Source organism: Chiloscyllium plagiosum, unplaced genomic scaffold (genome assembly GCF_037043375.1).
Source record: "Chiloscyllium plagiosum isolate Xiang-an unplaced genomic scaffold, Cpla_swu_hap1 HiC_scaffold_6, whole genome shotgun sequence".
Taxonomy (NCBI): Eukaryota; Metazoa; Chordata; class Chondrichthyes; order Orectolobiformes; family Hemiscylliidae; genus Chiloscyllium; species Chiloscyllium plagiosum.
Window position 1 is genome coordinate 128,966,860 of NW_028270144.1, and position 15,212 is coordinate 128,982,071.

Here is a 15,212-nt window from a genome sequence, read left to right on the forward strand (position 1 = left end):
TTATTGCCCATGTAAATGTTCATGTTCTAAACACTACCTCTCTCCTTTTGGCATCTCACCCTATTACCATATCACCTTATTCATGTTTTTCATGTTTGTCTTGTTTGGTTTTTAATGCATCGTTATGGTGAGTTTCACATTCTCATCACTGTCTCTGTCTCTGGCTAAGGGTTTTCCTAAAATAGAGACAATGTTGGAGGAACTCTACAGGTCTAACAGCGTCTGTGGGAGGAGAAATTAGTTAATCCTTCCAGCCATGGAAGTGAATGCCAAGGGGATAAAAGATGATCAGGAATGTAGTTGAGGTTAAAATCAGGTCAGCCATGCCCACCTTGAATGGACACGCTCAAAGGGTGGAGCAGCTTACTCTTGTTCCTTGTTTATATGTTTTTAGAATTACAATACTTCCAAAGTATTTTAAATAGCGACCTCTAGTTCTACATTTCCCGTAGACACTTTGGCAAGACCCCTCAGGATCTTGTGTGCTTCAATCATGTTTCCTCTTTCACTTCTAGTCACTTGCTGATACAAGCTGAGGTTATCCGAGCTTTCCATGTAAGACAACCCGCCCATTTGAGTATTTAGTCAAGTAAACTCCCATTGAACTGCTTCCAATGAATAAGGAGGCTAATTCTGTACAAAGCACTCCAGATGTGGTCTCACCAGTGTCCTGGATCAGTGAAACATTACCTCCCTAACTTTGTATTCAATTCCCTTTGCAACAAATCATAACATTCTATTAGCTTTCCTAATTGCTTGCAGTTCCTGAACACTGACCTCTTGTGACTTGAGTATTAGGTAACACTGCAACTCTTTCTATTTAGATAAGATGCATTTTTCTTCTTCCTACCAAAATTGACAATTGCTTATCGTGGTAAAATCGACATTTCGGGCAGGAGCTCTTTATCAGGATTCCTGATGAAGGGCTCCTGCCCGAAACATCTATTTTCCTGCTCCTCGGATGCTGCTTGACCTGCTGTGCTTTTCCAGCACCGCTCTAATCTTGACTCTAATCTTCAGCATCTGCAGTCCTCACTTTTGCCTAATTTCTCCTCATACCATGTTTCGGGTAAAATGTTAGACCATTTAATATATTAAAAAAAACTTTCTCTCTACCATTAACAGATCTGCTAAATATCTTTAATGTTTTGATTTTTTAATTAGGAATAATTTTATTACACTCATTGAGGTTCTGGATAAGATTTTGACACAGTCACAGAATTGATTTCCCAATATAAAATGTGTGTTAATCAGTTAAATGAAAAAGCCAACTTGTCTGTACAGCCTGAGAAGAGCAACAAGGGACTTGTGAATGAAGTGATTGGAGATTTTAAATTAAATGAAGAGTCAGGGTCATAGGAATTTGGAGTGTGAGAAGGCAATTCAATCCTTTGAGTAGCTCCACCATTTAAAATGGTCATGGCTTTTCATATCCTGGTCTCCACTCCACTTTCTTGCCTGATCCCCATAGCCTTTTATCCCTTCTGATTTTCATCAGCAGGTTGATTCTGCCTCCACTGCACTCGGGCAGTGAGTTCCACAGATTCTCAACCCTCTGAGAGAAGTGAAGTCAAATCATGTTAAGTAATTACATCAGAAAGGGAAACTGTTTTGATGACTGACAGTTCCTTGTTTCACAGAATAGCAGAGTAGTGTCAGGCTTTGGTAGTCAGTGCTGATTTACTTGGCGGCCCTTCTGATAACATTGGAGAGAGTAAGGGGTCACCCTTTTAAAAGAAATGAAGGGGTCTTTCTTCATATGGTACTGAATTTATGGAATTCCTTTACCCCAGAGGGCTCTTGAGGCTGGGTCATTTTAAGTATGTTAAGACTGTGGGAATGGAATAAAAGTTGTGAAAAAGGCAGGAAAGTGAAGTTGAGGATAAGGTCAGCCAAGATTTTACTGAAAGGTGGAGTAGATGGGCCAAACAGCCTACTGCTGCTTCTGCATCTTATATGGTCTCTGTTAACCAGCGCACCATGCTGCCTATGATTCCCCGCACTACCTGTAACATGGTTGATAGGGCAACCTTCAGCCTACAATTAGCTTTGGGTTTTTAAATCCAACTCTTACAACTCCAAAAAGACATGTTACTGAGAAGAAATGGGAGAAGGTTATGGAATTGGAAGTCTTGATTCAAGAAACTTTGCACGTGGAAGGGACCAGCTCAAGACAAGGTGTTATTTTCCTTCCAACCTTTGATGGTGTTTCATGCCTACACCCTTCATCCCCACCCCAACACACAGACATTTCTGCTATGTGCCCCCTATCGCCCACTGTCTCCATTTCCTGATTGATGTCGGTGAGACAGCTCCTGTGGCATTTCCATCAGCAAGGCTGCAGCACTCGAGCTATGGTTTGCAGCTGATAATGGCTTTTCCTGTGGAGGAGTCCAATGCAGGGTGGGAGGGGGCAAGAGATTTGATCTGCATTCAAGTGTAATCGTCCTCTATAACCCCTCTCTTCTCTCTGCCCCCTCCCACCATACACACACAATCACAGCCAGAAGGGGAAGAGACACTGAGTAATCTTATTAAGAATAATATGTGCACAACAAAGTTTTTTTTTATATCAATTAGGGAAAGTTGCAGAAAGAGTTCTCTATTTCTGTGGCTTTGATCCAGCCAGGAATACAGACTGATCAGGTACCAGGAGAAATCCAGTGAGACAGCACCTGGGAATCAGTCGTCGTACTTTCTTCTAGCGATATGCTTGCGTTTGGTGAATGACTTCAGGATAGTGGCAGTAGAACGATCCTGTTTGGTGATTGTGCTGTAGTCTAGTGACTTCAACTGTGGGACAATCCCCACCACATAACTCCTTTGGGGAGGGAATGGGAAAAAGAGAGAAAGAGGCGGAGTGTTAATCTCCTGCAGGTGGAGTATCATTGATCTTTACAGTTGAGGAAAACATTCAACCTGCAGCTATCCCATCAATCCCACTCCCCTTTCACCATCAATTACATTTAAAGAGCACCCTTATTACAGGCTCAATTCAGGATAGAAAATAAATGCTGAGTTGGCCAGCAATGCCTAGGTCTCAAAGAAAGAAAATATTTGAACTTTTCCCCATGTCTATCTTTGTTCTTTTGTGGAATGTGGGGCATCATTTACAGTTGGTTCTTCTATAATGCGATGGTTGCGTTCTTGTGCAACCCCCATTATAGAAAAATCACGCTTTAGAAACAGTGCTTCAAGTGTTGGCAATGTAATCATGTTACAGCCATCTCGCATTTTAAAGGTTGCACTTTAGAAGGTGTCCCCAATTCATCAATCACGTTAACAAAACACATGTTAGAGCAGAATGACCTATGTCGTCTGTGCCCAGTTGATGAGCTGCCATCTTGAATTCCTACAGTCCATTTTCTGTTAGGTTAACCCCAAGATGCCATTGGGAAGGAAGCTACAGGATTTTGTACCAGTGACACCAATAGAATGATAGTATATTTCCAAGTTAGAATGGTGAGTCACTTGGAGGGGAGCTTGTAGGTGGAGGTATTCCCAGAATTGGATGCAATACGTCACCTGAGGCTGAATTAGTGGTTTATGCGTCTAGCCTAACATCCTTGTTTTTGTACTCCTCTATTAATAAAGCCCAGAATTCCATTAACAAACGGCTGACGAGAAGGGTCAAGAAAATAAGTACTGTATAATGGATAGGGGGAAACAATCTCTCCCTCTTATTTTTCCAGGTCACTCATTACTTTGATAACTTTAAACAAATCTCTTAGACATGTTTTCTCCAAGGGAGAACAGTCCAAGTACATTGTTATACTCTTGAACATCCTTCCTGAAAGGGCAGATTTAATGGTAATTTTTAAGTAGGAATTGGTTAAATATCTGAAGAGAGAATATTTGCAAGGCTATGAGGCATGAATGGGAAGAATGGATAAAACTAGCTAGATCATTTAAAGAGACTGCAGAAGCACAATGGGCTGAATAACCTCCTAGCATCAAGAGAGTATGGAAGCTGGTCATTCTGGCCATTGAATCCACACTGACCCTCCAAATAGCATCCCACCCAGACCCACCCACTACCTTACCCCCCTGTAACCCTGCATTTTCCCATGGCTAATCCACCTGGCCTGCACATCCCTGGACACTGTGGGCAATTTAGTGTAGTCAATCCACCTAATTGGTAGGTCTTTGGACTGTGGGAGGAAATACAAACAGTCATGAGAAGAACGTGCAAACCCTACAAAATCGCCCAAGGGTGGAATCAATCCCGGTCCTGGCACAGTGTCGCCCTCTGCTGTGTGATTCTAGTATTCCAAGAGAAGTTTTTTCAGTCTGTTGATGACTAAATGTGAGTATGAGGAAGCAGAGAATTCATTACAGAAGAGGGCAGGGAATGATTTATGATCTGTGTGTTCATGGCATGGCCAATTATACAGAGCTGTTGGCTGGTCTCTCTTGGCACCATTTGCCGAAAAGTAGTGGAGTTATCCTAATACTTTTTCACAATGCCTCTAATAGATTACCTCATTATTTAGTGTGGAATCTATCATGGCCCAAATTGATTGCTGTGTTTCTTCCATTTCAACAGTGACAACATCTTTTAAAAATATTGTTTCATTGGCTCTAAAGTGTTTGGGGACATCCTCAGGAAGTGAAAGGCCCTAAATAAATTCAAGTTCTTTATTTTTGGATGAAAGCACGTGCAAGAATGATTTTTGCACTGCCTGAACCAAACCTGGTGTGCAGTACGGGAGTGTTTATCTCTCCAGACTAGCAACCAGAAAGAGTGAGATTTTAAATGCTATTGGGACAAAGTGCAAAACAAACTCAGTAAGTGTGGAGTTTGGTCACTGGATAACGTGACGGAAAGTTGTCAGACTTTCATCAGAACTCCCGTCCCATAGGAAGGGAGCTTGTCTGCCTTAGACTCAGCCTGAGACTGTTCCTGTCTCCACACCAGCAGGACAATTGGTACGGTTTGCTCATGCTCCTAATTGAATGTGGGTGCTTATAAGATTTGGGGGCAGAAATATGCCATTCAATCCATGAAGACATGCAGTGAGATCATGGCTAATCTGATAAATCTTCAGCTCCACTGTTCTGTCTTTTCCACATAACCCTGATTCTCTTACTGATTAGAAATCTGTCTATCTCAGCCTTGAATATACTAATGGCTCAGGATCTACAGTCCTCTGCAAAAAAAAATTCTGCTGGTTCACTACCCTCTGTGAGAAGAATTTCCTCACCTCTGTCCAGGACATAGTCAAACAGCTTGTTAATAGCCCACCCTCCCACAATGTTTTGTCACTTTGGTAAGATAGGTAAGGCAGTGTGAAAGTTACCCACTGAATAGACAGAGCCTGTTGGAAGGGGATGTATTTGGTCTTGGATCACCCTAAAATTCACTGAAATGGAAGAGGCACATGTTCCCAGCTGGGTACCTGTATCCTTTGACCAGTTCTAGAGGGTTGCCATGTAGTGTCAGGCTCCGTAGGTGAGGCAATGAGGCCAACTTATCCACCTCATACAGCTCAATGATTTGGTTACCGTGTAGATTGAGAATTTGCAGTTTGGTGCACTGGATGAGGACCTGTTGAGAGATAAGATGGGTGAAAGATGACCATTTGTAAAATTCCCAAAACAAAGTGACATTGGCGTCATTTTATATTCAAATGTTACTTATTCATTTATTCCTACATTTATTAGTGATAATGCTACTCTACAGGACAAAGACAGTCAGCATTTATACCAGAGGTCTGGAAATAACCCTAAGTATTTTTATATCTGCTGCCTGAAGCATGGACTAAGACTGTCAAATATATTTCATGTAAGACTAATGCCATCCCCCTTATCCCCCTCCTGGCCACCCACAGCCAGAAGACTCTGGTTTGGAGTTCGGCTCAAACAAACATTCAAACAATCTTTCAACATCAGAAGATCCTCTACAGCTGTTGATCAGGTTCACGGTGCACTCTGAATACAACAATCTCACAAAACAGCGGCACAAAGCAGGGGTTGGAAGGTAATGTTCAAACACAGCGGAAATCACTTCACGGCAATTAAGAAGACACCTTCACTACAGGGAAGGAGGGTACTTATTTTTAAAGACTGTGAACTGTGATCTGGAACACAGCCTGAAAAGGGTGGTGGAAGCAGAGTTACTGGTAGCTTTCAAAAGCGAATTGGATTTAAAAATTTGTAAGTTTTGCAGATTTTTTGGGAGAGAGAGAGTAGGAATGTGGGAATAATTGGAGAGTTGTAAAGAGCTAGCATGGGTTGGCTGGGCTGAATGGTCTCTAATGTTGTATGATTCTACAGGATGGGAGCATTGCATTATTTGAGGTGCCACTTACTCTTACAACCAAGCCAATCAGAAAATAGCAAAACATCAAACTAGATTTCTATAGCAGGGTTTTAGGATGTAAATTAGTACATTAGTGCAGTAAAGACCATTTAGACACAATATTCAATCCAATGCACCAGTCAGGTATTCCTGTTTTTGGATTGATATTAAACAAAATGCAAAGCATTGCAAGTGCTGAAAATCAAACAAAACTAGAAATTGCTGGAAAACTTCAGCAGGTCTGGCAGCACCTGTGGAGAGAAAGCAGAGTCAGTGTTTTGGATCCAGTGACCCTTCTTCAGAACTTGAGTCCTCTATTACATTGATGTGTTTTTCACATCCCGAGGTACTTCACAAGTATATAATAACATGAATGGTGAAGTGATTAAAATTGGAGATGCAAAAGAAGGTAGAATTGGAGCAATACAGAGGTATGGGAAAGTTGTTGGGGTGGAAAAGGATACATTGGTGGCTTATATTCTTAAAGACCCTTCAGTGTAATAAAACAACCCGACCTCCTTATAAATTACACTGGACACTGAATCACATTGCCCACAGAAGATCAGGTGACGAAAAGCTGAGTTCATTTTAAGAAGCTGTGAAGGAGAAAGAAGATTGAGAGAGGGGTTTTCAGAGCTTGGTGCTCAGTCAGCTGAAGATATGGTCACAAATGATGGCACTATTAAAGTCTAGGATGCACAGTATTGTAGGGGCTGGAAGATGTTGGGAGGCAAGGGTACACCACCACCTGCAAGTTCCCTTCCAAACCCAGTCACCGTCCTGAATTAGAAGTATGTCACCATTCCTTCATGGTCACTAGGTCGAAATCGAGGTCACTACCTCTCCAATGGCATTGAGTACACCAAATAGGCTGCAGCAGTTCAAGGCAGCAGCTCACCACCCACCTTCTCAAGGCAACTATGAATGGGCAATAAATTCAGGCTCCGAAGCAATGCCCACATGAACAAATTTATAAAAAACGTTTGCAGAAAAAGAGACAGTAGATGGGTCTGGTGGAGGTTGTGAGATAGGGATAAGTGAGGCCATTGGGCTTTGAAAACATGGATGAGAATTTTAAAATCTGATGTACTACTGGACCAAGAGAGCCAGTATAGCACAATGAACAGAAGGGGTAATAAGTGAACAGAATTTGGGACAAAATGACAAAAACAGCAGAGTTTTGGATGACCTCAAGTTTGAGTATATACCATATGAATGCCAGACAGAAGTGGATGTCAAGTCTGGAAGTGACAAAGCATAAAAGTTTCAGCAGCATTGATGAGACAGTGGTGAAGATCGAGAATGTTATGGAGGTGACAGTAAGCGGTTATACTGATGCTGATAATAGGACAGTAGGAGCAGGCCATTTGCTAATGGTCCGGAAGCAGGAAGACCATAAGACATAGGAGCGGAAGCAAGGCCATTCGGCCCATCGAGTCCACTCCGCCATTCAATCATGGCTGATGGGCATTTCAACTCCACTTACCCCATTCTCCCCGTAGCCCTTAATTCCTTGTGACATCAAGAATTTATCAATTTCTGCCTTGAAGACATTTAGCGTTCCAGCCTCCACTGCACTCTGTGGCAATGTATTCCACAGGCCCACCACTCTCTGGCTGAAGAAATGTCTCCGCATTTCTGTTATGAATTTACCCCCTCTAATTCTAAGGCTGTGTCCACTGGTCCTAGTCTCCTCGCCTAACGGAAACAATTTCCTAGCGTCCACCCTCTCCAAGCCATGTATTATCTTGTAAGTTTCTATTAGATTTCCCCTTAATCTTCTAAACTCCAATGAATACAATCCCAGGATCCTCAGCCGTTCCTCGTATGTTAGACCTACCATTCCATGGATCATCCGTGTGAATCTCCGCTGGACACGCTCCAGTGCCAGTATGTCCTTCCTGAGGTGTGGGGACCAAAACTGGACACAATACTCCAAATGGGGCCTAACCAGAGCTTTATAAAGTCTCAGTAGCACAACAGTGCTTTTATATTCCAAGCCCCTTGAGATAATTGACAACATTGCATTCGCTTTCTTAATCACGGACTCAACCTGCATGTTTACCTTTAGAGAATCCTCAACTAGCACTCCCAGATCCCTCTGTACTTTGGCTTTACGAATTTTCTCACTGTTTAGAAAGTAATCCATGCTTCTATTCTTTTTCCCAAAGTGCAAGACCTCGCATTTGCTCACATTGAATTCCATCAACCATTTCCTGGACCACTCTTCCAAACTGTCTAGATCCTTCTGCAGCCTCCCCACTTCCTCAGTACTACCTGCCTGTCCACCTAACTTTGTATCGTCGGCAAACGGTGGGTTTGTGGGCAGCACGGTGGCACAGTGGTTAGCACTGCTGCCTCACAGCGCCAGAGACCCGGGTTCAATTCCCGCCTCAAGCGACTGACTGTGTGGAGTTTGTACGTTCTCCCCGGTGTCTGCGTGGGTTTCCTCCGGGTGCTCCGGTTTCCTCCCACAGTCCAAAGATGTGCAGGGTCAGGTGAATTGGCCATACTAAATTGCCCCTAGTGTTAGGTAAGGGGTAAATGTAGGGGTATGGGTGGGTTTCGCTTCGGCGGGTCAGTGTGGACTTGTTGGGCCGAAGGGCCTGTTTCCACACTGTAATCTAATCTAATCTAATCAAACTTCGCTGGAATTCCCCCAGTCCCTTCATCCAGATCATTAATATATAATGTGAATCATTAATATATAATGTGAAGAGAAGCCATTACAAGTGATTTTCTGGCTGTGATGAAATAAAGAAGAAATAATCTGTGTATGCATGAAGCTTGTCTCGATGGCTATTGAAGGTGGCCAGTGGAGAAAATTTGTTTGATTTCAATGCAACTAAAGAAACCCTAGCAATTACCTACAGGGTCAATATTGGGAAAGCTGTTGAAGGAGAGGTCAATCCAAAATAAACGTTCTGGTTCCACAAGCAAGGCATCAACCACCTGCTGCAGTCCACTGAGGTCACACAGACGGTTGTGGCTCAGGCGCAAGGAGCAGCTCTTCAGCTTCTTATTCTCTGTGTACTCATTCGGTCTGAAGCCAGTCCGTGGGGTCAGTTTGACGCAGTCTGCATGATGGAGAGAAAGAGTGAGAAAGGAGACTAAACTGCCCTGGAAGCTCATTCTACAATAAAACACACTGTCACTGAGCTAATTATCAAATCCAAACTTGTTTTGTAGCATAGATTGATGTAATAAAGATCTGTGTTGGCCCTTCACTGTACTGTTCCCAAACTAACCCTGCTACCCCACTCTTTCCTTAGATCCCCATATTATTCTTGAACTACACTAATTGAATTTATACAGCACCTTTGAAGCAATAGTGTCCCAAGGTGTTTCACTGAGACATTATGCAACAAGACATGACAGTGAGCCATACAAGGAGGTATAAGGACAACTGAACAAATGCTTGATTAAAGAGGATTTAAGCAACATCTTAAAGGGGAACACAGAGAGAGGAGTGGAAAGGTTCAGGGAGGGAATTCTACCCTTGCTACCCTCAGTAACCTGGGATTTGTGCCATCTAAATGTGGTGATGTGTCCAAATTAAATCATCCTATCCTCCTTTATTTTTGTCCCATTCAGATTCCCAGCAACTTTATTTACTGTAGCTTTAGGGTTACAATCATATCTTCTCCACTTTCCGTATCCCCAACAACAGATGCGTTTCTAATCCATCCCACCACTCCTTTTTATGGCTAATATTCTAAGAGAGAAAATTGCAAATAATGAGCTGTTGGAAATTTGAAACAAAAACTAAAAATATTGCAAATGCTTATCAAGTCAGGCAGCATCTATGGAGAAGGAGAGGCAGAATTAACAGGTAGGAATTTCTTCTTGGGTTGGGAACAGAAGACTGCTACATCCAGAACCTATTTTTGTGTGGTTAGATACAGTCATTGGCCATAATTTCACAGGGGATCATCCTTCATTGGCACAGAGATGGGTTTGGTTTGTTTTCTGGGGTGGCGTGGTTGGATGGATGTTTCACTACTAGCATGCAGTATACATTTTAAAAGACAAGATCATAATATTATTACAACACTGAGGTGAACCCTCTGTTACAGAAAAACCTGAACACCAAGAAAACTTTGCCTTGCCTTGTAATCTGTTAAGATATGAGTGACAGAGAACTCTCAAATTCCATTATTTAAAGAAAATAACATTAATTTATCTTTTAACTCTAAAAGTGAACATTAAACAACAACTATTCATAACTCTAAGCCCCCCTTTCTCTGAACTGCTTACTATCTGCCCCTAACTCTATAACAATATGCTGTTCTAATAAGACAATTAAATTATATCAACTTAATTTCAAAACCACACAGCTGCTGTCTTTTTCTGTCTTCCCTCTGCCAGCTAAGGATCTCCCTGGGTCATCTTCTTTCTTTTTACTGCGAGTATGTTTCATACGAAAAGATACCTTTGATAGAGAATGTTTCCTAATTTCTTGGAGAGCAAGATGTTAGCTCTCCATATTTTTCTGTCTTAATGGCAGTTGCTCTTTCTCCAATTTTCAAAATGTCTGCATTTTTATACCCCAGCATCGATCATCTCATTGGTTTGATGTTGGCAAAACAATAAATTCAAATGCGATTGGGTTTTAGTATCCTGGGGCATAATTTAAACTGATTGGCTAGCTGTAACAATTGATGTTTGCTAGACAATATGTTAGCTAGACAATATGTTGACAATATGTTATAGAATGCAACTTTTAAAAAAAGGTTTTGTGATTTACACATGAAAGAAGTGAAACTATCATGGTATTCGAACAGATGAAAGACTCAATAGACAATCAAGGTATTTTTCAAAGTATAATTTCAGTTACATCACACTGTAAATTTTTGCTATAAATTCTGTGCCTTACAATTGTGTCCTCCACAACCACCTGATGAAGGAGCAGTGCTCCGAAAGCTAGTGTGCTTCCAATTAAACCTGTTGGACTATAACCTGGTGTTGTGTGATTTTTAACTTTGTACACCCCAGTCCAACACCGGCATCTCCAAATCATGACTTCAATTTTCCAGTACACTCTGAGTCTGCCAACTAGTCATATACGTAGGTGCTTGTAAGCTTTCAGTTCAGAATAGCATTCTGTCTCTCTTAAAGGTACAGTACATGCTTTCAACTTCATAACAATACCATTACTGTATCATATCATGTGACCCAGGACATAAAGTCTCAGTCTCCATCTTCATTGAGGCCACTTGAAGCATGACACAACGGTGAAGCACATTACCATTTGTCAAACAGCTTACTTAGTATTATTCCAGATGCTGGTGTGCCATAATAAATGTTAATTCTTTCTGTGGTATGTTGCTCATGTCTAGTTCTTATGGGAGTTCCAGAAGTATTGCCATATCAGATATAAATACCCCACTGAAGGCTAAAACCCACATTCACAATGGCAGATCAGAATGTGTAGGCTGATTTAAATACACCTTGGCATCAATTGCTATGTTTGCCATTCTTTGCTTTCCCTTCAGATTGGAAAAATGCCTCTGCAGATGCAGAGGCCTGGAATTCAGGCCAGGACATCTCCTTGATTCACACATGCAAATTGGGAGGTACTTTAAACATGAGGAAGAGTTGAGAGGTCCTGTTCCCAGAGGCTGGCAGCAGGTGGTCACCTACCCAAACCAAGCAGACATGGATGGAGATTACAGACACAGGTAGCAGATGAAGCGTTATGTCCAGAAACTGGAGGGATTCAACAACCTGTCTCACTTTGACACTGAGATTGTAATAATAATTGCAGAGGACAGTCTTCTAGGTACCTCCCCTCCAGCTGACCAACCTCAGGATGCATGTTGCTCTTAAACATGGGAAATGTGTATGCACAGCCCATTTCCTGACCCCTCAGTCTGCATCAGAGATCTTGTATGGGCACATCAGTTCACTACAATATACAAGCTGCTGCTCATGATGAAGGTTTCTGTCACCATTCTCTAAGCATGGGAAACTCCAAGGCCTGTTCAATCTAATGGCAGAGTGTGACTAACTGTCTACCTATTCTTTGTGGTTGACAAGATCTAGTTTATTGCAAGTTAGCAACAAGTAACCATTTATATTGATATGATCAACACTATTAGAGTTTGAGGAGGTTCAAATGTCAGATCTCATTTCTCTGAAATCATAAACTGATCTGTCCGCATCTCAGCATCATAGTGGGTGGATGCTATGACACTGCTTAATATTAACCCTTTCAGACTCCTGTACAACAAGAGCTGTATTGCATTTCACATATGATATGGCAGCACTTATAAACGGGCCAAGTATCGCTTAAACCAGCTCTCTCACACCTTGCAACAGTAAAGATACAATCACTTTAGTAGGTCCTCATACCTGGGTGATGAACAGATCCCCAGTGAGCAGGAGGTGATGCCAAAAACAAAGTCAGCCAAGAGCTGTCCCCCTCAGAGGATGCAGGTCAGATATAGCACCACTGATGCTGGGCACATTAAGCCTCCTTTCTAAACCAGCTCTCATATCTTGGAGGCCCAAGGCAACACACAGTCATGGATGCAGAATGGAGAGCACCATGGCTCAGGGCTTCAAGTGCATTTGCTCCTTCACTGAGTGTGGCCAACCCCAAAGTGGAGAGTGACAGTATTTAGAGTTGTGCACTTTACAGCTGTGACCAATCAATGATATTGATAGGAGACATTGGGAGCATTTGTGCAGTGATGGAGGCTACCCCTGTAATAATGCTAGTGCAGAAGCCTCCAGAGATGGCCCATGGAAATCTCCACATCCAGGATAATTGCAACCATCCCACTTCCTCTTTCAGGCCGATTCCTAGGACGGCAGGACTGACAAATGAAAAGTGACTGGATCAGTTAGGACTATATTCATTGGAGTTTAGAAGAGTGAGGAATGATGTAATGGAAACCTATAAAATTCTAACAGCAATACTGAAGGTAAATATTCCTGATGAGCAGCGAGTCCAGAACCAGGGGTCACAGTCTAAAGATACAGGGCAGGCCATTTAGGACTGAGACGAGGAGAAACGTCACCACCCAGAGTGTGGGGAGCCTGTGGAATTCCCGAACACAGAATGCGGTGAGGCCAAAACATTGAATGTTTTCAAGAAGATAGATATAATTCTTAGGACTAAAATCAAATGGAATGTGAGAAAGTGGGAACAGGATCCTGAGTTGAATGATTAGCTATGATCATTTTGAATAGCAGAGCAGGCTCAAAAGGCCATAGGGCCAACTCCTACTTTCTATGTTTCTTGTAGAGAGGAGAGTAGCCATCTCTCCAAAGCATCACTTATCCACTCGGATCCCCTAAGGATTCTGTAAGTTAAAGTGAATTGCTGAGACAGCCTGCACTGGTGAACGATGAAGGAGTCAATAGCTGCCAGGAAATGAAGTGCATACTTGGAGAAAGCTTTTATTGTGGTTGGAAACAGTTGGATATTGAGGGAGTGGAATGCCTCCCTGTTGATGGATCACATCGACTGTTTTGATTGTACCCATATTACTATTAATGATGTTCTGCAACTAAGGAATCTGGGGACTGGGGAGAATTCACTGCTCTCTGAGCCTGCATGACAATATCTGCCTGGCTCTTAGAGAAAGCACATCAGTGACCTGAGTGGTGCTAGCTGTTTGAGTTGCCAAGATCTACAACTGGCCCTTACAAGGAACTGTGACCATGATTGGTAAGTGTTTGGTAATTAGGCCATGGATATCTGACCATCACCTTAGACCGTTAAGAGACTACAGTACTACAAGTTTTTGGTGACTTCAATTAGCCACTTTTTTGGCAATAGTTCCTATGCCGTGAATTTATTATCTCAAACTCCTTACTACCCTTGCTCTTCTCCTCTGTCCACTTGATGCTCAGGGAACTGTCCTTCTTTTGAAGGTGTTGTTCCTCATTCCACTGGATGAAAACTGTGAGAGTAGTGCCCTATTGTCAGCTGCTGCCTTTTGTTTGTGCTTAGGTAGCCCCTCAATTCTGTTTGGGAGCTTTGCCCCATTTCTCTGATAAACCTCACAGTACCAAGTGGCTGCCAACCTCCATGCACTGCATACCAATCCTCCAGATATGCATGTTCTTTACCATTGTTTAAATGCATGAGGGTCATTTAAAAGGGAAATACTTCTTCTTTTAGTTTGTCTCATTTTACTTTGGGTTGCCCTTCTCCATCTCTTCCTGTCAGCCATCCATTTCTCTCACAATATCGCTGGAGGTTTATAAAATCATGAGGGGTATGGATAGGATAAATAGACAAGGACTTTTCCCTGCGGTGGGGGAGTCCAGAAGTTTAGGGTGAATGGGGAAAAATATAAAAGGGTGGTGCGTGTAAGGAATGAGCTGCCAGAGGAAGTGGTAGAGGCTGGTACAAATACAGCATTTAAAAGGCATCTAAATGGGTATTTGAATAGGAAGCGTTTAGAGCAATATGGGCCAAGGGTTGGCAAATGGAACTAGATTAGGTTAGGATATCTGATCAAAATGGATGAGTTGGACCAAAGGATCTGTTTCCATGCTGGACATCTCTGTGACTCTATATCCCTTGATATCACAGGTTTCTAGTTAGTGTTAGGTCTTTCTCATCTTCTTTATGGCAGTCCCATCTCCAACACTTATCTCACTATGTTTGCTCCAGATGTTCAAAACAGATGCTCACATAACTTTCACTAGACCCAGTTGCCACCTTGACATACTTGTTTCTGATCTTGTCTTTCTTCATTCCTTGACAAATCGATTTCGTTGTTCCTCTCTTCTTGATGTTGCCCGAGTTTCTGCACTATATTAGGAAGGCCAGTCTCTCAATCTTGTAAATTCTTCCTGTTCAGTTTTCACATAACATTCAGCAACAAATTACTTAAACCAGAACTGATTCTTTGCTTAATTGTCATATTTCCAGCTTTTGCCACCACTGACC

The 15,212-nt window shown here is 42.2% G+C and overlaps 1 protein-coding gene across 2 annotated transcripts in view; it reads right to left on the reverse strand.

The window, feature by feature from the left end:
* Window positions 1–692: 692 nt before the first annotated feature.
* lrrc51 (leucine rich repeat containing 51) overlaps window positions 693–15,212 on the reverse strand; it is a 33,429-nt gene continuing 18,909 nt past the window's right edge. Inside the window, exons 3-5 of one of the 2 annotated variants that reach the window (XM_087988458.1) lie at window positions 9,173–9,378; window positions 5,400–5,548; window positions 693–2,821 (exon numbers count right to left, since the gene is read on the reverse strand). In XM_087988458.1, coding sequence (XP_087844584.1) covers window positions 2,683–2,821; window positions 5,400–5,548; window positions 9,173–9,378 — 494 coding nt within the window. In that variant the 3' untranslated portion in view covers window positions 693–2,682. The remainder of the gene's footprint in view (window positions 2,822–5,399; window positions 5,549–9,172; window positions 9,379–15,212) is intronic. The other variant, XM_043692534.2, reaches the window with a different exon arrangement.